This window comes from Molossus molossus, unplaced genomic scaffold, assembly GCF_014108415.1.
Source record: "Molossus molossus isolate mMolMol1 unplaced genomic scaffold, mMolMol1.p scaffold_m16_p_16, whole genome shotgun sequence".
NCBI classification, from domain to species: domain Eukaryota; kingdom Metazoa; phylum Chordata; class Mammalia; order Chiroptera; family Molossidae; genus Molossus; species Molossus molossus.
Window position 1 is genome coordinate 33,285,173 of NW_023425351.1, and position 21,109 is coordinate 33,306,281.

The 21,109-nt window shown below is 40.3% G+C and overlaps 1 protein-coding gene across 3 annotated transcripts in view; it reads right to left on the bottom strand.

The window, feature by feature from the left end:
• Window positions 1–20,467, bottom strand: part of IL7 (interleukin 7) — a 38,124-nt gene extending 17,657 nt beyond the window's left edge. For all 3 annotated transcript variants that reach the window (XM_036264210.1, XM_036264208.1, XM_036264207.1), the window contains exons 1-2: window positions 20,405–20,467; window positions 14,114–14,242 (exon numbers count right to left, since the gene is read on the bottom strand). In XM_036264210.1, coding sequence (XP_036120103.1) covers window positions 14,114–14,242; window positions 20,405–20,414 — 139 coding nt within the window. In that variant the 5' untranslated portion in view covers window positions 20,415–20,467. The remainder of the gene's footprint in view (window positions 1–14,113; window positions 14,243–20,404) is intronic.
• Window positions 20,468–21,109: the final 642 nt, after the last annotated feature.

The window sequence follows — 21,109 nt, forward strand, 5'->3', positions numbered from 1 at the left end:
GGCATTGTTTCATGAACTTTGCATATATTGATTTATTTAATCCTTATAATATCTACATGAAGTATGGGTTCTAATTGGTCCCCATTTTGGAAATAAGGACACTAAAGCATAAAAAGATGTAATTTAGCAAGTGGCACAGTCAAGCTAAACATTCACGCAGGGTCCATTGTGTTATGACATAAATGTGTTCATTACAAATTATTCACGGTCAAGTTAAAACATATCTGTGGTCTTTGTGGTACACAGAAACCTTTTATCTGTACAAACTTCATTTCTAACCTCATAGTCCTCAACGCCAGTGATGGCCACTGAATCAATAACCTGCATGCACAATCACCATTCGCTGAACACACCTGAAGCACACATAGGATCATTGTATTCTACAAGATCCAGAATATCTTGTCTGGTTACCTGGCTGAGATGCACTTTTAAATGTGCCTGGCAGAAAAGGCAAATTTCTGTAAAACTTACAATATTGCCAAATCTGATGTTGATATAGATCTGGCTTCAAAACCAATGTAAAAATTACCAATATGGAAATTAAAGGATGGGAGTATTAGCAACCCCACTGTCCTCAAAGCGAAACGCACTGAGCTAAGAGAAGCCTGGAGGGGGCTGAGTAAACCAAGACTTTAATAACAGGCACCTATAAGAAGGGAACTCCGAAGGGGTTCCTGCTTCATGAGGCCTGCAATCATTGTGTGCCTCTAGCTCTCAGCTCACTGTCGCTGCTTAGAAAGGCCTCCCCTTCTCTCCAGCTGCTGGAACCATCCCCTCACCCCCAGAGAACACTGCCATTTCTCAGCGAGGCCATGATGTTGTCTCTTCTGCTCTTATGAAGCCTGGGGACCCAGGGTGGATGGACGTGGAAGTGGCACTGTGGCGGGGGGGGGGCGGGGGGCAGCAGGCATGGTCGAGGTCGGCTGTGTTGGGGAACAAGGGCTGTACTCTTTGTTTAACAATTCATTTTTTTCCCCAGTCCATTGTGGGGTTTGGCAAACTGCTTTGCTTGGGGACAAGAGAGTGGTCACTTGGCCATCAAGGCTGCCTTCCAGTTAAGGGTGAAATGTTTTTGCTTTGGATGAGGACTGTGATATTCAGGGGGCCATCTGCCCATGTCGCTTGCCCTTTTCCCGGCAGACGACGCCACTGCCTCTCTCCAAGGTACAGTGATAGTGAGAACTTTTTCACTACCTGTATGCACTTTCTATGGCTCCCGTAACAAATGTCCACAAACTGGGTGGCTTGAAACAACAGACACTGATTCTTTCACAGTTCTGGAGGTCAGGTCTAAAATCAACGTGTTAGGAGGGTTCCATGCCTCTCTGCTCATTTTCAGAGGCTGCTGGACATCCTGAGCGTCCCTTAGCTTGTAACTGTGTAACTCCAGTCTCTTCCTGTGTCTTCATATGGCCTTTTGTGCGTGTCTCTTCCTCTCTGCTCTTCACTTTGAATGACACTTGTTGGGTTTAGGACCCACATAAGCCAGGGTTTTTAATTATAGCTGCAAAGACATTTTTCCAAGCTAGGTCACATATACAGGTTCCAGGTGCACGTATCACCTGAGGCGCCACCATTCAACCCATGACACCGCCGATTTTATTATTTGTGGAGGGGTGGTTGTTTTAGGAGATGCTGTTAGTCATGTGGTCTCTTGAAAGATTTTTTTTATTCTCAGGCTGCCAGTGTTCTATGACATTTTTGCAAAAAGAAGTATCTTTTCCTTAGTTTGATGTTTTGTTTTAATCTTTTAAAAATTGATTTTTAGAGAGAGAGGAAGGGAGAGGGAAAGAGAGAGAGAAACATCGATGTAAGAGCAAAGTATTGATCGATTGCCTCCCCTAGGCACCTCGAATGGGTATGGAACCAGCAACCTGGGTACATGCCCTGACTGGGAATCGAACCTGCAGCCTTTTGGTGTATGGGACCATGCTCCAACCAGCTGAGCCACAGCCAGGGCATGATGTTCTATTTTATACTTCTGCAAGGTTTTAGTTCATGTTAATGTGCTTCCATCTGTCATCTTACCCTAGCAGCACATTTCAAATCATGAATAACAATGACTGATGCATGTTACTTTAGTCTCTCTGTGTCACCACCTAACACAGTCTGTTAAAGTCCATTACAAACATTAGGATCTACATTATATCATTTTTGTTGTTGTAATGAGATCAGAGTTGTTTTCGAAACAGGTAGGAATGCCTCAACAGATTGCGAGTACTCAAAAGTCATCTTTACCATTTTTCCAATTAAACTAGTTCTATCCTGACTTGCTAGATTCGTAGAAATCTTTCTTCTCAGGCTTCTCAATTATGTGATCATATAGAGAGTTTAATTAGTGCCAACAAAAGACATCTCCTTCCCTCAGCCACATACAGAAAACAGGACTATCTGATCCATCCACAGTTTTTGGCTTATGCTTTTTCTTTCTGCTCTTGAAACTGGTGCGGAGTCCAGGTGACCAGTTCAGATTCCTTTCTCTCATGATGAATTCCCCATCAGTGGCTAGCAGCCAGGAGCAATTCAGTCTTTCATAAAGAATCTGATATCACCCTGAGCAGTATGAGTCAGTTGATTGGAGCATTGTCCTATGAACCAGAAAGGTCATGGGTTCGATTCCCAGTCAGGGCACATACCTAGGTTGCAGGTTTGATCCCTGGTCAGGGTCAGGGTGGGTACGGGAGGCAACTTATCCATATATATCTCTCACATTAATGTTTCTCTGTCTCTCTCTCTCTCTCCCTGCCTCCCTCTAAAAGAAAAAAAAAATCTAATATCATGGGACCACAAAAAAACAACAGGTTGGGTTCTTATTGTCATTGTGCCCAGAAAAATATCGGTAAAAATGTAATTATTGCCTCCCTAGCAACTAGTTATTCATACCAAGGGATGTTGGATTTGGAGATTTTATGTGCTCTTAACAAGTACTGCTGGCCTTTATTTATTATTTATTTATTTTTTATCCTCACCCCAGGACAATTTTGCATTTCTCAATCTTCCTAATGCTGTAACCCTTTAATACAGTTCCTCATGTTGTGGTGACCCCCAACCATAAAATTATTTTTGTTGCTACTTCATAACTGTAATTTTGCTACTGTTGTGTCTTAGGCGACCCCTGTGAAAGGGTCGTTCGACCCCCAAAGGGGTTGCAACCCACAGGTTGAGAACCACTGCTTTAGATAGAGCAGGAGGGATATAGGGAGGAAGAGAGAGAGAGAAACATTGATGTGAGAGAGACACATTGACTGGTTGCCACCCACACAACCCCAACCGGGGCCAGGGACAAACCGCAACCAAGATACGTGCCCTTAGCAGGAACCGAACCAGGGACTTTCTGGTCTGCGGGCCGCCGCTCTAACTGCTGAGCCAAACCAGCCAGGGCCTTCTTTTATTTTTAATTAATTACTTTTTTTATTTTCCTTTTTAAAATAGACTTTATTTTTAACACACTTTTCAGTTTACAGAAAAAAGAACAGTGTTCACATGAACCCTCTCCTCTCCATCCACAGTCTTCCCTATTATTAATGTCTTACATTGATGTGCGCTACCTGTGTTACAAGTCATGACTCAGCATGGTTACGTTGTTAACAACTGACGTTCATAGTTTACATTAGGGTCCACTCTGTGCCGTCAAGTTCTCTGAGTTTTGACAAACGTAAGTCATGTATTCACCATCACAGTGTCACAGACAGTCTCATTGCTCCACACTTACTCTGTATCTCCCCCTCCCCCCTCCCGCCTCCTTCCACAGCCCCTGGCAACTTCTGATCTTTTTAATGGCTCCATAGTTTTGCCATTTCTAACAGGTCATATAGTTGGAATCAGGCAGCATGTAGCTCTTTGAGACTAGAGTCTTGTCCGGCCAGTGTGGCTCAGTGGTTGAGCGTCAACCCATGCAAGTTCGGTTCCGGGTCAGGACACAAGCCCAAGTTGTGGGCCCGATCCCCAGGCAGGGCATGCAAGAGGCGGCCAATCAGTGTTCTCCCTCATCGATGTTTCTATCTCTCTCTCCCTCTCCATTTCTCTCACTCTAAAATCAATAAAGAAAATAATTTTTAAAAGACTGGACTCTTTCACACTATGTACATTTGGGATACCTCACATCCTTTGTGTCTTGGTAGCTTATCTCTTTTCCACTGAATAGAATGGTATGGTGTCTGTTCAGGTATTTTGCTCATTTTTTATTGGATTTTGTTGCTATTGTTATTGTTGAGTTTTAACAGTTCTTTGGATATTTTGAAAGCAATTTCTTTATCAGATATATCTTTTGCAAATATTTTCCCTTATTCTGTGACTTGTCTTTTTATTCTTGTAACAGAGTTTTAATTTTTTTTTATAATCCTTACCCAAGGGTATTTTTCCATTTATCTTCAGATAGTGTGAGAGGAAGGGGGAGAGAGGGGGAGAGAGAGAAACATTGTCCTGAGGGACACATAGACTGGTTGCCTTCCACATGACCCCGACCAGGGCTGGGGACAAACTGCAGCCAAGGTACATGCCCTTGACCAGAACTGAACCTGAGACTCTTTGGTCCACAGGCCGATGCTCTAATCGCTGATCCAAACTGGCCAGGGCCATACTTTTAATTTTAATGAAGTCCAACCTCATTTTTTCCCTTTCATGTACTACTGGGTGTTGTATCTAAAAAGTTACCACCAAATTCATGGTCACTTAGATTTTTTTATTATGCTGTTTTCTATGAGTTTTACAGTTTTGTGTTTTACATTTAGGTCTAGGATTCATTTTGGGTCCATTTTTATGAAAGATAAAAGGTGTATTTTTGTGTGTGTGGATGTTCAGCTACTTCAATATTATTTGTTGAAAAAGACTATCCTTTCTCCACTGAGTTGGCTTTGATTCTTTTTCAAAGATCAGTTAACTATATTAGTGTTGGTCTATTTGGGGTTCTCTATCCTGTTACATTGATTTGTATATTTGTTTACTAATATCATACTGTTTTGATTACTCTGGTTCTTTAATGAGTCTTGAGTTTGGGTCATGTCAGTACTCTGTTTTACTTCTCAATATTGTGCTGGTTATTGTGGTCTTTTAATATTCCACATGAACTTTAGAATCAAGTTGTTGATATCCATAGAACAACATGCTGGATTTTTACTGGAATTGCATTGATCAAGTTGGAAAAAATTGACATCTTAACAATATTGAATGTTCCTATCCATGAACATGGAGTTCCTCTCCATTTCATTCTTTATTGATCTCTTTCTTGAGGGTTTTATAAGTTTTCTCATATAGATATTGTAAATATTTTGTATTTATACCTGAGTATTTCTTTTTTTTTTGATGCTGATGTTTTAAATTCCAAATGCTGATTGTTCATTACTGATATATAGAAAAGCAACTGTCTTTTGTATATTAAGCTGGTATCCTGCAACCTTGCTATAATCACTTATTAGGTCCAGGAGTCCTTTTGTTGATTCTTTTGTATTTTTATGAAGACAGTTATGTCATCTGTAAACAAAAACCATTTTATTTCATTTGTATATATTTTATTTACTTTTCTTGTATTACTAGATTAGCTAGGATTACCCACATGATGTTGAGCAGGAGTGGTGAGAGGGTACATCATTAAATTGTTCTTACGATAAAGAGATTTGCCCTGGCTGGTTCGGCTCAGTGGTTAGAGAGTCGGCCTGCAGACCAGAGAGTCCCGGGTTCAGTTCCCACTAAAGGCACGTACCTCTGTTGTAGTTTGTCCCTGGCCCTGGTAGGGGTCATGTGGGTAGCAACCACTCGATGTGTCTCTCTCACATCGATGTTTCTCTCTCTCTCTTCCTCCCTCTCTCCCTCCTGCTTTATCTGAAAATAAATGCAAAAAAAACAAAAACAAAAAGGATAAAGCGACTTTAAAGTATTAAAAGTTTTTAAGGGAGTATTAGATTTGAGTTTCAAAAAGATAAGTCAAATGCCAGGGAAGAGGACAGAGGTACACTGGAGATAATGAGACCATCCAGGGGTCTACAGAAGGCTGTGGGAGTTGTGCCAGTGATATTTGAGGGCTCCCTGAACTAAGACTATATAGTGGAATTCGGTGGAGTGAATGACTTATACAGGTGTCATGGAGATATTCGGATCTATAGGATCTATAGGATTTGGCAATGAATGATATGAAAGAACGAGGGTGTCAAGGATGATTCTGGGCTTTCAGAATTGAATGACCAGAAAAAGCAAATGTTGTTATCTAAGGAAAAGAACACAGAAGCAGGCACAGATGAAGGTGATAGCCTGGCCAGTGTGGCCCAGTGGATTGAGTGTTATCCCATGGACTCAAAGGTCCTGATTAGATTCCTGGTCAGGGCACATGCTCGGGTAGCAGTGGGGGATGTGCAGGGAGCAGCTGATCGATGTTTCTCTCTCACATTGATGTTTCTATCTCTGTCTCCCTTCCTCTCTCTCTAAAAAAAAAAATCAATAAAAATATATTTTAAAAAAAAGATGCCAGGACTATGCATTGGGGTGAAGAATAGTTTTCTTCTCCAAGTATGGCTTATGGCTTATTTGTTGCTTTATAAGGTAATTACTTCTGAATAAATTTCATGCCAGTCCTTGATTGTAAGTTCACTGGAGACTGCTTAATACTATTATTGCTATTATTATTTGGAAGAATTTGACATAGAGCATTGCACATAGTAGGGGATTGATGAATATTTATGAAAGGAGAAAAATAATCAAGACAGGTCAGCAATGAAGGAAAAAAGGAAAAGGAGAAATAAAATGTGATTTCTTTCCCTATATCAAAAAATTTGAGCACTATGAGGAACCCCAGAGATAATTAAATTTCCATATTTTATAGGGGATTAAAGAGCCCAAAGAGGCAAGATGAGTACCCAAGATCACAATGCTTGCTAAGAAGAAAGCTAGTAACAGATTAGGTCTTCTGATCCTTCATTCAGTATCCCTCATACTGCACTGCAACTCCAGTTCACTGAAAATCAATCTAACCAAGAGTGTCAGCAAGAAAATATTTTTCCATGATGTAGAAGATTGCTTTATTTATCTTTAAAATAGATGTTCAATAATGGATTCTAAAATAAAATGTGTAACTTAAAAATAATAGGTAATTGCCTGTCCGGGTGGCTCATTGGTTGGAGAGTCATCTCATGCACCAAAAGGTTTCGGGTTCGATACCTGGTTGGGATGTGTATGGAAGACAACCGATCAATGTTTCTCGTTTCTCTCTCTCTCCTTCCTCTCTCTCTCTCAAATCAATAAAAACATATCCTCAAGTGAGGATTAAAAAAAATAGCTAACTGGATTTATGGTTACATTTTGTTTTCTATTTTGTTACTGTGGTTGTGCTAACTACAGAAAAACAGACAAACAAGCAAACCCAGATCAGCTAATACCCACAGTGTAATATATGGCTTTGAAGATCTGATGCAACAGAATGTAGTTATCAGACTAAAACCAAGGAACGCTTCTAATGTTTTTCTTTGAATTCATGAATTACTTCCAAATAAAGGATGGACATAAATGAAAGTATCCAGTGGTCCTTCCAGATAACTGAAATTTCTCAAAAACAGAAATCTCTGAGGGTGGGACCCAGCAACTTGTGTCTTAACAAGCCTTTCACTTTACTGTAAAGTATCCTAAAATTGTGAATCGCTACCTTGGTTTATGCCTATCAACAATTTTCACCTAAATTACTGAAGTTGTTTCCTACTGTTTCCTTGCTTTCCAACCTACCCCACAAATTATCTATATGGTTGCCACAAAAAAAAGTTGTAAAATAAAAATCTGATGATATTTTATTTTTCATTCATTCATCAAATATTTAGTGAACGTTCTTGTTCTTCCTGGTATAACAGTAAACACAAAGGACAAAGATTACTATTTTTATGGCACTTACGTTGAGTGTCTCCACCCCACCCCACCACCACCCCCGCACTCGCCCTAGCTCCTCAGTGACTTCCTGGTGCTTAGGGAAAAGTGCAGATTCCTTTGTATGGTGGGAACAGCACTGAGGGGGTCCAGGCTTCCTATGAGGATTTGGTTCTCATCTTGCATCCTACAATCCAACCACACCATGCCAACTGATTTCCTATTTATATTCCTTTGCAAGGTGATCCATCTGCTCCCTGATGGTGCTGCTTTTGCTAATGCCTATATGTATTTTAAGATTCAAGAATCATTCAAAAGTCATGTAAGAAGAAATAAATGATCTGAATTGGCCTATCACTATTAAATAGAATCAATAATTAATAACCTTCCAAAGCAGAAAGCACCAGGCCCTGATAGGTTCACTGGTGAACTCTACCAAACATTTAAGGAATAAATTGGACCAAATCTCTACCATGTCTTTCAGAGGATTGAAGCAGAGGAAATACTTCCTAATTCATTCTATGAGGCCAGTATTACCTTAAAACCAAAACCAGGTAAAGACATTATAAACCAGTATCTCCCATAAACAATGATGCAAAAGTTCTCAACAAAGTATTAGTAAATCAAATCCAAAATATATAAAAAGAAATGCAGTAAATGATAAACTGGAAAATATTTTCAACAAGTATAACAGTAAAATTATTATACTTAATACATAATGAGCTTTTACCAAATAATAGGAATATCAATAAAAACCAATAGGAGAACAACAAAAGATCTTGAGGGCTATAAGGGAGAAGATATCTTTAAGTTCATCACTACCCTCTCCATGGTCATTGCTTCTGTCCATGCCACTGATTTGACCATGCTTACAAGAGTGTGGAGTTATGTGATCAAGTTATTGCACAGAGGCATGGTATCACCAGAGAGTCTGAGTTTTTTGTTTTGTTTCATTACTCTTCACTGAGGATATATTTTCCACTGATTTTTAGAGAGAGTGGAAGGGAGGGAGGGTGGAGGAGGAGAGAGAGAGAAACATCTATGTGAGAAAGACACATAGATCAGTTGCCTCCCACACATACTCTACATGGGCCTCAGGCCAGGGATGGAGAATCTGCAACCCATGTATGTGCCCTTGACCAGGAATTGAATGACTGACACTTTGGTCCAGGAGTCAACGTTCTAACCACTAAGCCACACTGGTCAGGGCTCATCATCATGCATTGCATTTAAATTCTAAAGCTTTTAAACAATGGAATCCATAAAAAAGTGTAGACAATCTATAGGATAACTATAAATAACTGACTTAATGTAAATGATGGGGACCCATGACAGCCAAACAATCTTGAAAAAACAAAAACAAAACCATAGTTGGATAACACACTTCCAATGCCAAAACTCACTACTGAGCTACAGTAATCAAGACCATGTGGGACTGACCTTAAGAAAGGCAGACAGACAAAGTAATTGAATTAAAGTCAAGAAATAAGGCCATATATTTGGGTTGAAATGATGTTTCATAAATCAATTCAATGTGGGAAAACAATCTTTTCACCAAAAGGTGCAGGAATAGCTGGAAAAGAATAAAGTTGGACTTCCCCACATCTCATATCATATACAAAAATTAACGAAAATGGATCGAAAAGCTAAAAGTGAGCTTAAACTATAACTCTTAGAAAAAAATGTGTGTAAGTCTTGGTGACTTTGGATATGAAACCAAAATCATGACCAACAGAAAGAAAAAAAAAAGAATAAATACATTGGACTTTATAAAAATACAAAAACATTTGTGCTTCAAGGGACACTAAAGAAAGTGAAAAGACTACCCACAGGATGGGAGACAATATTTACAAATTGCACATCTGATAAAAGTCTCTAGCATCCAAAATATATTTTAAAATTCTTGCAAACGAACAATAAAAAGACAATTTAAAAGTGAGCACAGGATTTGAAGATATGATTCTTGAAAGAACATACACAAGTGGCCAGTAATAATGGTCAATAATGAAAAGATGCCTCATCATTAGTCAATGGGGAAATGCAGGCACTAGGATGACTATAGTAAAAAAGTCAGACAACAAGTTCTGGTGAGGATATGGAGAAATGGCTTCCCTCATTCACTGCTGGTGGAAATAGAAAGGGGTGCAGCCACTGTGGAAATGGTTTGGCATTTCCTAAAAAGTTAAACATACAGTTACCATATGATGCAGCAATTTCACTTGTAGGTCTATATCCAAGAGAATAGTACAAAAGCTTGTACACCAATGTTCTAAGCAGCATTACTCATAATGGAAACAGCTCAAATGTCCATCAACCGATGAATGCATGAACAAAAAGTGGTCTATCCATAGAATGGAATATTACTGATCTATAAGAAAAAAGGAAGTACTGACTCATGCTATAATATGGTTAACCTTGAAAGCATTATGCTAAGTGAAAGAAGCCCAATGCACAAACTACATATTATATGATTTCATTTATATGAAATGCCTGAAAAAGACGGATCCATAGATTCAAAAAGTAGATTAGTGGCTCCCAGCGTCTGGTGATAGGGAATAGAAAGTCACTACTAATGAGTTTAATCTCTCATTGGGGTGATGAAAATGTTCTGCAGGTAGAAAGTGGTGATGATTTACAACTAGTAAATATATGAAAAGCCACTAAATTGTACACTTTAAAAAGTAAACTTCATTTTATCTCAATGCAAAATAATTAAACAGAAGATACAAGATGAATAAGCATAAAAAAACAGGCAATGTCACAAGCAAAGAAATGTAAATGTAGGTGTAAATCAAAACAAAATGTCATTTTTCCATTGCCCTGACAGATTTTATAAAAATAAGAATACTACATGCTGAAAAGAGCTTTATTACTGTAAGAAGTGTAAACTGATTGGTCCTTTCTGGAAACTAATTTGGTTATATGTATTAAGAAACTTAAAATGCTGATTCTATTTAGCTCAGTCATCCCAATTTTAGGCGATTGAAATATTGAATCTGAATTTCCTTTATCAATTGCCTTTATCACTGTTAGGGATCTGCCTTTCCCTCTGTGGAAGGTAGAAAGAGTGAATCTCACCCTTGCCCTAGACCCTATTTGGACTCTGTGTAATGGTTCTCATCATTTCTATTTTCTTACTCCCACAACTAAATTCCACCTTATCTCATCTAGATGCCTGCAACAGTATTCACACCTGCTCGGCTTCCTGACTCCTTTCCCTACAATTCAACCAGTCCTGTCACCATCTTACAGTTATCATCACAACTCCTTAAACCATGTTGTCCCTCATAAAGGGGGTGGGGGTGGGGGCAATTAACTGCTTTGCCTCATAATGGCATTTTCTAGAACCAGAATGCTTGCATTTGAATTCCAGCTTTTCCACTTGCTGTCTATGTGATCTGGGTTTCAGTACCCTAATTACATAGACATGTACTATAATCAGTTTGTGTTATAGTGACACATGTCTCCATTGTACCTATAGATTATAGAACAAAGACCACTATTTATTATAATGGCCCACCTTGCACATAGAAAATGCTCAAAAATTTGTATTTTAATTCAGTGTTACTTTTATGATTGAATCACCATTAACTTTTAGTTATGTTAAGAATAAAGTATAAATACCATTATATCAAGATGGCTCCCAATTTTGCTATAATACATAGGTTCATTTGTGTCTTCCACTACATACGTGGTCTTCAAAGTGGAGTCTACGGTGCACAATTTAAAGTTTTAGAAATTCCCTCACAATTTAGTTTTTATCTCATCATGATAAATTTTCATTTTTGTATGAATCATTATTAATGTCTACAAAAATACCATGAAATTCTGTCATATGTAATTAAATGTTAAATGTGTATCGGAAGTACAGGCTCAAAATAATTTTACGAAAAGGGTGTACTGTCTAAAACGTGTGGAGACCACTGGCTACCCCACCACGTGGTGTCTCTCCTAGCACCAAGCAACCTATTCACCTCCTCCTGGAACACACTTTACATCTTTGTGTCCCAATCTGGCTCACAACCCATCTGCTTGTTTGAGATGACAGATGGCAGCCACTCCTTTTCAAGCTGCAACTTGAATTCTTCACCCCAAGCCCTAACCATCACCAAAGGTAAGCTTCTTAAAAGAAGTGTCTATATCTGGGCCATCATTGCCTTATCCTCAATCTTCCACCATCCCAACACACCAAAGGGTTTTCCATAATAACTGGTACATGGGCCCCAAATAAATGTTGGTTGAGTGAATAAATTAACATAAATTGCTATCAGGAGGCAGGAGAGGGTGCTGGTTACCAGCAGAGGCTCAAATCTTTCTAATATAACCTGTGCAGCCCCTTCCTCTCTGTGCGATGAAGGTAAAAGAAGACCTCTCTGATAGGGACACTGAGAAGTTTGACTTAGTTCTCACCTGGAATACAACAAGTACTTCAAAGTGTTAGTGTTATTACGGTCTCCCTGAGCTTTTAACACAGAAATGGCTGAAAAGCATCCAGTGAGCACTGAATGAGATCCAATCCTCTGTACCAGTTGTGTTGGTACAATTCTTTGTGACTTCCTCTCCTTCCCTCAAATGTATCACCACACAAATACAGCTTTCCTGAGATAATCAGGGTACTGTTCACTTGGATTGATTAGGTCACATGCTTTTCCATGTCTTGTGAATTAATCTCTTTAAGACCAGTAGCCATGCTTTGCTTTGTTTTAAGAGTATCATTGTTGGACTGGGTATTTTAATGAGATCAGCTCCTCTGTGTTTCCAGAGAAAAGAAAGGGTTGTGAATCTGGTGATTAAACTCTCCTTTTGAATTGCCAAGAACATCTTTTTTTTTTTTTTTTTTTTTTAGTTTCACATGAGTGTTGCTAAACTAATACTAGTTGATGCCCTGCCCAGATAATAAAATTAAGTAAAAACCATTATGTTGACTCAGAAAGATTAATTCTGTAGCATCATTTAATCCAAGAAATGTCGAAAAGTCATGAAATATAAAATGAAAAATGCTATAGTCACTTTGGAAGACAGTCTGGCAGTTTTATTCAGAGCTCCACATGGTCTGCCCACACAATCCCCTAATTGCTCTCCTAGCTATTTACCCAAATGAGTTGGGAACTTACTTTGTATGTCCACATAAAACCCTGCACATGAATGTTTATAGAAGCTTTATTCGTCAGAGCCAAAAATTGGGAACAACCAAAAACGTCCTTCTGTCAGTGAATGGAAAAACAAGTGGGGGTGAATCCCATCAATGGAATTTTATTTGGTAATAACAAGAGAGGAGGCATCATGCCACAGTAAGTCACAGGGGAACCATAAGTACATATTACTAATGAAAGAATCCAGTATAAAACAGCTATATACGGCATGTCTCCAACTACATGACATTCCAGAAGGCAAAACTACAGAGACCACAAGTGGCTCAGTGGTTGCCATGGTTCAAGGGGAAGGCAGGAGGGAGGAATCAGAGGAGCACAGGGGACTTTTCAGGGCAGTGAATCCTGTATGACACTGTATTGGTGGACACATGACATTATGTGTTTGTCAAACCCATAGAATATACAGCACAAAGAGTGAAACCTAATGTCAACTGTGGGCTTTAATTAATAATAATGTATCAAAATTGGTTCATCAATTGTAACAAATATACCACACAAATGCAAGAACTTAATAATAGGGGAAACTGTATGTGGGAATTCACTATTTTCTGCTCATCTTTTCTGTAAATCTATAACTGCTCTAAAAATAAAAGTTATTATTAAAAAATCTGTGGTTAAAAAATTAACTCACAGCAAATTATCTATACATATATAATAATACATACATACATATATAGATATATACATATATATGTATATATATGCAGATACACGTATTCAGACAAATAAAATAACTATCTGTTTTCATGATCATTTATCAATGTTATATTTTGTTATTTTCTCTCTCTTGATGTAATGCTTCTACAGAGACTAGCTGTTAATGTGAGGTGAGGAAATGCAGTTCTGCTGAATTATGCTCACAAGAAGTTAGATGGTAAAGGGCAGAAGAGCTGACGTGGAGAGTTGTGGGAGTCTGAAGGTCTAGAAAAAAATTATTTTTAAAAGGTAAAATGATGCCAGCTATGAAAATACAGAGTGGCTCACTGACTTTTATTCTTTAGTTATTTTACTTTCAAGAATTATAAATGGATACTTGACTATCAAACTGCATAGTGACCGTATGTGTCAAATTTCCCCAATGAGTTAAAATGTGAGAAAAACACAAGCAGCACATACCAAACTTTCGAAGCTGACCATGAAAACATGCTGATACTCTTCACCACTTTTACCTTCAATCTCACAATCAGATGACGCGACTGGCAACAGAACGAGGATCAGGGGAGGAATTCCAAAGATATACCTAAAAGAAACTAAAGTCAACAGTAAGTAAGAACAAGCTACACGTTATAAGTCATATTATCTAACATGATTGTGGTGTTTGAATGGGCCTGGTCACGTATTTCTAATCATTGTAAACATACACCTCGGTGTCAGGATAAAGTGGGAAGAACTCTAAAATTAAATATTAAGTAACAACCAAAGTAGGGCAGAATTTTAGTGTTTAGGTTTCTTTCACATTTTAGCTGAGAAATTACTTTTTGGAAAAGAGCAATTCAGAACAGAGGTGGAGCCTCTTTTTCTTCTGGGAAACACTACAGGGTATGAATATAACTCATTCGATCTGGACTTATGTTGAACATCCCCACGAGAAAAGCATCTACAGGTGGACAGGTAAACTAATGGTGGATGAGAAAGTTACATGTTTTTGGCATTTTATGATTCGTGGCATGTGATTGTGTGTACATGTAAAACCCGGTGCCCAGCTGCCTCCGGCAGAAGGCATTGCAGGTTGACCTCCATGCTACTACTCTGTGACTATATTTTTTATCTTTAATAATGGTTTACCCTTCCCAGAACTCTGACAACGTTGACATTTATATTTTGAGACTCATCTTTTCAGTAGCTTCTGTTTCTAAGTACCTAGAGACCCATATTCTCTTCAAACACTGCTCTGTTTAGCTTCTTGATATGTTAGAAAAACCCAGTAATTAAGTTCACATCCTGTTAACTAAAAATTTCTAATCTTTTTTTTTTTTTTTTTTATAAGCTTTCCTAGTTAGGGGCAATTGTCTAATCAAAAGGAATGAAATTATAAATGGCATCATTTAAGGCAGTAGTAATAGATTGAAAATTGCCCAGCTGCTATGGCTCAGTGGTTGAGCATTGACCCATGTACCAAGAGGTCAGCAGTTCTAATCCATGTCATGGCACATGCCCAGGTTGTGGGCCAAATCTCCACTGGGGGGATACAGGAGACAGCTAATCGATGTTCTCTCATCCATGTTTCCTTCCCTCTCACCCTCTCCCTTCCTCTCTCTCTAAAATCAATACAAAGGAAAAATAGAACAGAGAGCCTGTGTTCCCTGAGACATTAAAATCTAGTTATATAGGAACTTAATTATTCATAAGCCTGCCAGAGAATCTTTGCTACATCTTTCTGTAGACTCTTGGGTTATGTTAACAACATGTTTCCTGTGAGTTTCCCAAATAAACTATAACTATACTTGATAAGTGCAAGATGTTCTACATGTGTGCCTTCTCTGATTAAGATTAAAGACAACACCCCTTAGAACCCAAGGTACTAACATTGTGACAATGGCCTAAAGACTGTTAAATATATCACAAAGTTCCTAATAACATTGCCGCCTATCATATCATCTGTCATGTCAAAATCGGTAGCACTCCCCAATAAGGTATGCACTATTAATGACCCATATTTTACAAATAAAGAAAGTAGGCTGAGTGTCAGATCTGGGAAGAAACATGAGTCCTACATGACCCTCATCCTCATATGTCACTGACACTTGGCAAGAGAATAAATAAAAGACGTGGATTCTATTCATTCCTCTGCCATGAAACATCTATACACATGAAAAGCAATAATTCACTTAGGAGATTAATAATAATGATGATACTAGTGACCTCTAATTGAATACTTACCATGTGCCAAGCACTGTTAAGTATCATATACATATCAGTTCTAAAGATCAAAATAGTTCTGCAAGTTAATCTTTTTCTGAAACTAGACAGCAGCTGCCAGGTCTGGATTTTAACCTGAGCGTGCTGCCTCACCAGGATTTTATCAGAAACAGCCATCACCATTTTTTGTGGTTTTTTTTTTTATCCTCACCTGAGGACATTTTTGCATTTATCTTCAGATAGAGTGGAAGGGAGAGAGGGGGGAAGAGAGAGAAAAACATCAATGTGAAAGGGACACATCCAGTGGCTGCCACCCACACGACCCCAACCAGGGCCAGGGACAAACTGCAACTGAGGTATGTGCCCTAAACGCAGCGGTTCTCAACTTGTGGGTCGCGACCCCTTTGGGGGTTAAACGACCCTTTCTCAGGGGTCACTTAAGACATAAGAGTAGCAAAATTACAGTTATGAAGTAGCAACAAAAATAATTTTATGGTTGGGGGTTACTGCAACATGAGGAACTGTATTAAAGGGTCACAGCATTAGGAAGGTTGAGAACCACTGCCTTTGTGAACCAAACCTGGGACTCTGCTCCGCAGGCCAACGCTCTAACCACTGAGCAACAGGCCAGGGTGCTGTCACCTTTTGATAACATGTAATTACATTGGTCTTCTGAGTGCAAACTATTCTGCTGCTCTCTTCTATTTCTGTTCCTTCAGCCTGAAAATTCTCAACATGAAGAACTACCAATGGTTTACCAGGTCCTAACTTTGTCATCAGATTTGTATGGCTTGTAGAGAGACACATTTTTCTCTGTCACCTTATAGGTGTCCATGTAGTACGTATACTTTGGGTGGAGTAGATGATAAAGGAAAAGTTATACAACACACAACCTGAAATGAGCTGTAAGGGAAATAAATACAATTAAGTAATTAAATACTAGAAGGAAAAAGAGGCATTTTTACCATTATACATAAATGTTATTTCAAAGGACTGCCGTTTATGCTTTAATAAAGGAGGTTGTTTTATTCTCTATATGGAGCACCAGCTGTTTTGTCCTCTTCCCCCCAAGTTTTAGTAATTAGTGCTTCCAAATTCACATCAGCCTATTTATTCATTGAAAGACATTTTATCACTGCTTTAGAATGATGACTTGCTGGAAAACGTCATCCTTTTTTTCTGTTACAAGTTTCAAATTCTAAAACATAATTTGACTGTCAGTAAATACTGTCTTTTGTTGCCACTGTCGTTAAAGAAGTTAGCCCCTATAGGGTTTGCAAAGTGGAGATGGGGCTTTCGCCTTGGTGTGCCCATGGGTTGTTGACTGAAGGAATTACAGAACATTTTTTTAAGCTTCACTCCCTGATTTGTAAAATGAAAACTTTAGACTAAATGATCCCTCCATTTCCCCTTCTATTCACAAGCACCTTAATTCTCATAATCTACATGGGCACTGAAACACAGTAACTCTTTAGATTTGAAATCGCCTCAAGGACAATGCTGCACACTCACCCAGCGCTTCAGACCAACTTCTTCAGACCAACTTGGACTTTGGTCTCTGACTGAATTCTTTCCTCCACACCACGTAGAGAGTGATGTGAATAGTGCCAAGGTTGCGCTTGCTTTTAACACTGTCACAATGGGAAAAGGACTCTTATTTTGTTTTCAGATTATACATAGGCATCCACACTTCCCCCAACCTTGACCTTTTCATTAGGTAACAGAAAAGATAAACCTTAAGGAATAATGCAAGGCGAGCCGAGGTTTGTGGGATTTTCTTTAGATCTCCTGAAGGGATTGAAACTGGAGACTTTGTTTTCAGTAGGGAATATGGTTAAACCAAAATGATGTCTAAAAAATTCTTGTTGGTTTTTAAGTTAAGCCAAATTATACATCCAGGCCTCCGCTACCTAAGCTATGGGGTCAAAGTGAACATAAACAAATTAGTTTCCATCAAATCCAATCTTTTATCAGCCTTCAAGACCAATAAGTGTTAATTGACTGTTCATTATAAACAATGCATAGAGCTACTTTCACTGAGAATTTTTTTTTTTTTTTTGGTACATGCCCTCAGCAGGAACCAAACCCAGGACTCTCTGGTCCACAAGCCAATGCTTCAAGAGCTGAGCCAAACCAGCCAGGGCGAAAATTTTTTTAAATGGTCAGAAGACATTCAGGTTGCAGAGGAAGACATTGAAGTGTATAAGACTTGACTTTAATATGATCAACTGGCACAAGCAAGTGGGTGAATAAAAAGAATGATAATGAAGAGTAGAAAACAGCCATATGTTGTATAGAAATCAATTTTTTAAGGTCACAAAATTGAATTTAATGATGTTCATGTAAAGAAATCTAACAACTGCCACAAGTACATTCAGATTGGACTGTAAATTTTTTCCACAAATCCCATGATAAATACTTAAGGACATTTCTAAAGTCAACCTATGACATTGCATATAATATTTCATAACCGTTTCACGAGGTATTATATAATAACATGCCAATTATTAATATTTTTGCAGATGAAGAATCCGGAGCCCAAAGAAACTTTTTTTGGCCCATGTATAATGTGTCTGGTAAGAAGCAAGATTCAAAGCCAGGTCTGTCAGGTTGAAGAGTCTAGAAACTCAGCTTTTAAAAACAACTGAGTTGTGCAGTCAAAGGAAATTTACAACAACCCACCTTGAACCTCACTAAGGTACTAAACAAGTTCTGGAGCACTGCTTATCATACATTCTTATCTCAGGAACAAAGACACTGCTTATTTGCTGTTGTTACATTGGCATGTGTGTCAAAGGTAAAACCAGAAAGAAAAAAAACACCTCACATGTGAAAAAGACATGTAAGTTAATCCTACGAAATGACCTTTTCCAGTTTTGTTTAAGAAGACATTAAACATTGATGTGGTGCTGTGTGTAATTCTCCTTTATCCTTGTTCAGGTTTCCTGATCTTTCTCAGCTCTCCATTTTTGTTACTATTCCATTTTTCAGTCCTCAAATATAATTAGATTATCTAAACTAGACAGCACAGTTGGGGACCACATAGTAGGTCCTCAATAACTCCCAAAAGAAGTAGCAAAGAAAAATGATCAAGAATAACCATATCCTTAAACTTCTAGTGAAATCTATTGCGACAAAATACAGAAAGCCACTTATTATACTCATTATTCGAAGGTTAGAATTCTAACATTGCTTGCTCCTAACAATTTACAGTACACGATTAAGATGGATATATTGCAGGAAATAAAGGCTCCTTGTTCATGATGCACACCCTAGCTTCCTTTTCTTGTTTCAGCTCTCACTTCAGGTCAAAGGTGATGCAAGGACTGGATAGAACCAGAAGTGACCCAGAAAGAAGTAATTACAGGAGACCCATGGGCATTGTAAGAAAAATAGGGATAGACCTAATTTCTAATTTTCCGTGAACTCCCAGAGGACACCCATTATAAATCTTCCTCCACCACTGTCTTCTATACCTTGCCCCTTTATTTTGTTACTGATCTGGTAATGCTAGGCTATGTCAATTTTTGATTCTTTAATACCTACAGAGAGGAAAGGGCTCTTTTGATTTCATGGTGGACCCAGGAAAGCACACAAACCAGGTACCAAAGGAACCAACAAGTTGCTCCCTATTCCCGCGCCCTCCCCCACCCAGCTCCTTAGGCTTGAGGAAGAATTTACTGTAAAATATTCCAATTTCCCTCAGCAGATCCTCTCCCCGCACGACTCTTTGCCCCATTTCTTCTGCCAGTCAACTCCTGGGCTCTTACATTGGCCACATAACTGCCAACGGAACCCAGCTCGCCCCTCTCCGCCCTTGTCCATTTGAAGTCTCTATTTCGCGCAAATAAAATAGATTCGATCTCAGCAAGGGTCTAGAATTTAGAGTTATGCCCTTTCAATCCTGTCGCTATCAAGGAGCCCCCAAATAGCAAGAAATAGAAACCTAAAACTGGCCTCTACAGTGCCAGCCCGGGGACTTGGTTCCCGGCAAGAGGCACAGCGTACAGCCCCAGTCGGAAACTCCCAGCCTCGCTGGGGGAGAAAAACGGGGTTTTCCAGGGACCTGTCCCCTTAGGGTTTAAAAGTGCGTCCCGTGGGAACCGCGCTAGCACTTCTCGGGGAAGCTGGGAGCTGCTCGGTGAGTAGTCTTCCGGCGCGGACAGGAGCGCGGGCAGGGTGGCTGGGCGAGGGGGACCGAGGGCAGCTGGGCGGGGGCCGACGGACAGAGCCCCGGCTCCCTTGGAGACCCGGTAGCCGTCTGCCCCGGCGGAGCGGCGCGGAGACCGCCGCGCTCGGTCCCGGCACAGAAGCGGGCGTCGGAGACGGCTTCTCGCCGCCTGCCAGGCGCAGCCGCCCCAGGTGCCAGTGGCTTTGGGCCAGGGGACTCCGGCGCGGTGCCGGTTGCCTGTGGGAGAGCCAGTGCTCTCGGCAGGTCCAAAGTGCAAGGACAGGCTGTTCCCGGACGCGCCCTGGCGCCGGGCCCGGCAGCGCGCCCCGGAGCCCCCCGCGTGCCGGCGCGCGAACTTGTGCACCGGGAGCGGAGCGCTTACCATGGAACATGGTCTGCGGGAGGCGGACGTGGTCATCATGACCGCAGCTGCAGCACGAGCGGGCTCTCACAGCCCATGGTCACTGCCAGGACCCTGGTGTGCGCCGAGGTGCCGGGTGGCCGCCTCTGCCCCATGCCGCGCCCGCTGCTTCATCCATCCCAGGGTGGGCGGCACACGCCACGGCCTGGCTCTGCGCTCTGCCTTTCCTAGAACTTCCGTAGGATCCTCTGCAGTGTACTTTCAGTTTCTACTTCTCGCTGGGTCTGCAGGTTCGAGCTTTGGGTTCATCACCGGGCGCCTTCAGCGTCCCCCCTCCCCCGCGCACCTGCGTCCTCCCCTGGTGTTTCCTGTGCACCTGGACCAGGACCAGAGGAGGACGCCGCAGGAGGACCGAGGGGGACTTCTGACTCAGAGTGGTTCAAGGCAAGACACTTTCCAGATGACCTCTAACAGCCTTACCAGAGCTAGGCCACTGGGATTATAAAACATCGGCTGCCACTGTGTCCACGGAAGGAACAGCAGTGTAGGGTGAAAGCTGGGCTATTGCGAGAGGACGCCACGGAGGGGGCGTCGCCGCTATTGACGCGGTATGGTGCAGGATGCCAAGTCATCTTATTAAAAAAAGGAAATAAAAAGAATTGAGAGCGTCACGCCCTCAGCACTTCCAACCCCTCTCGTCAGTCTCTTTCCGCTCTTTGCCCATGC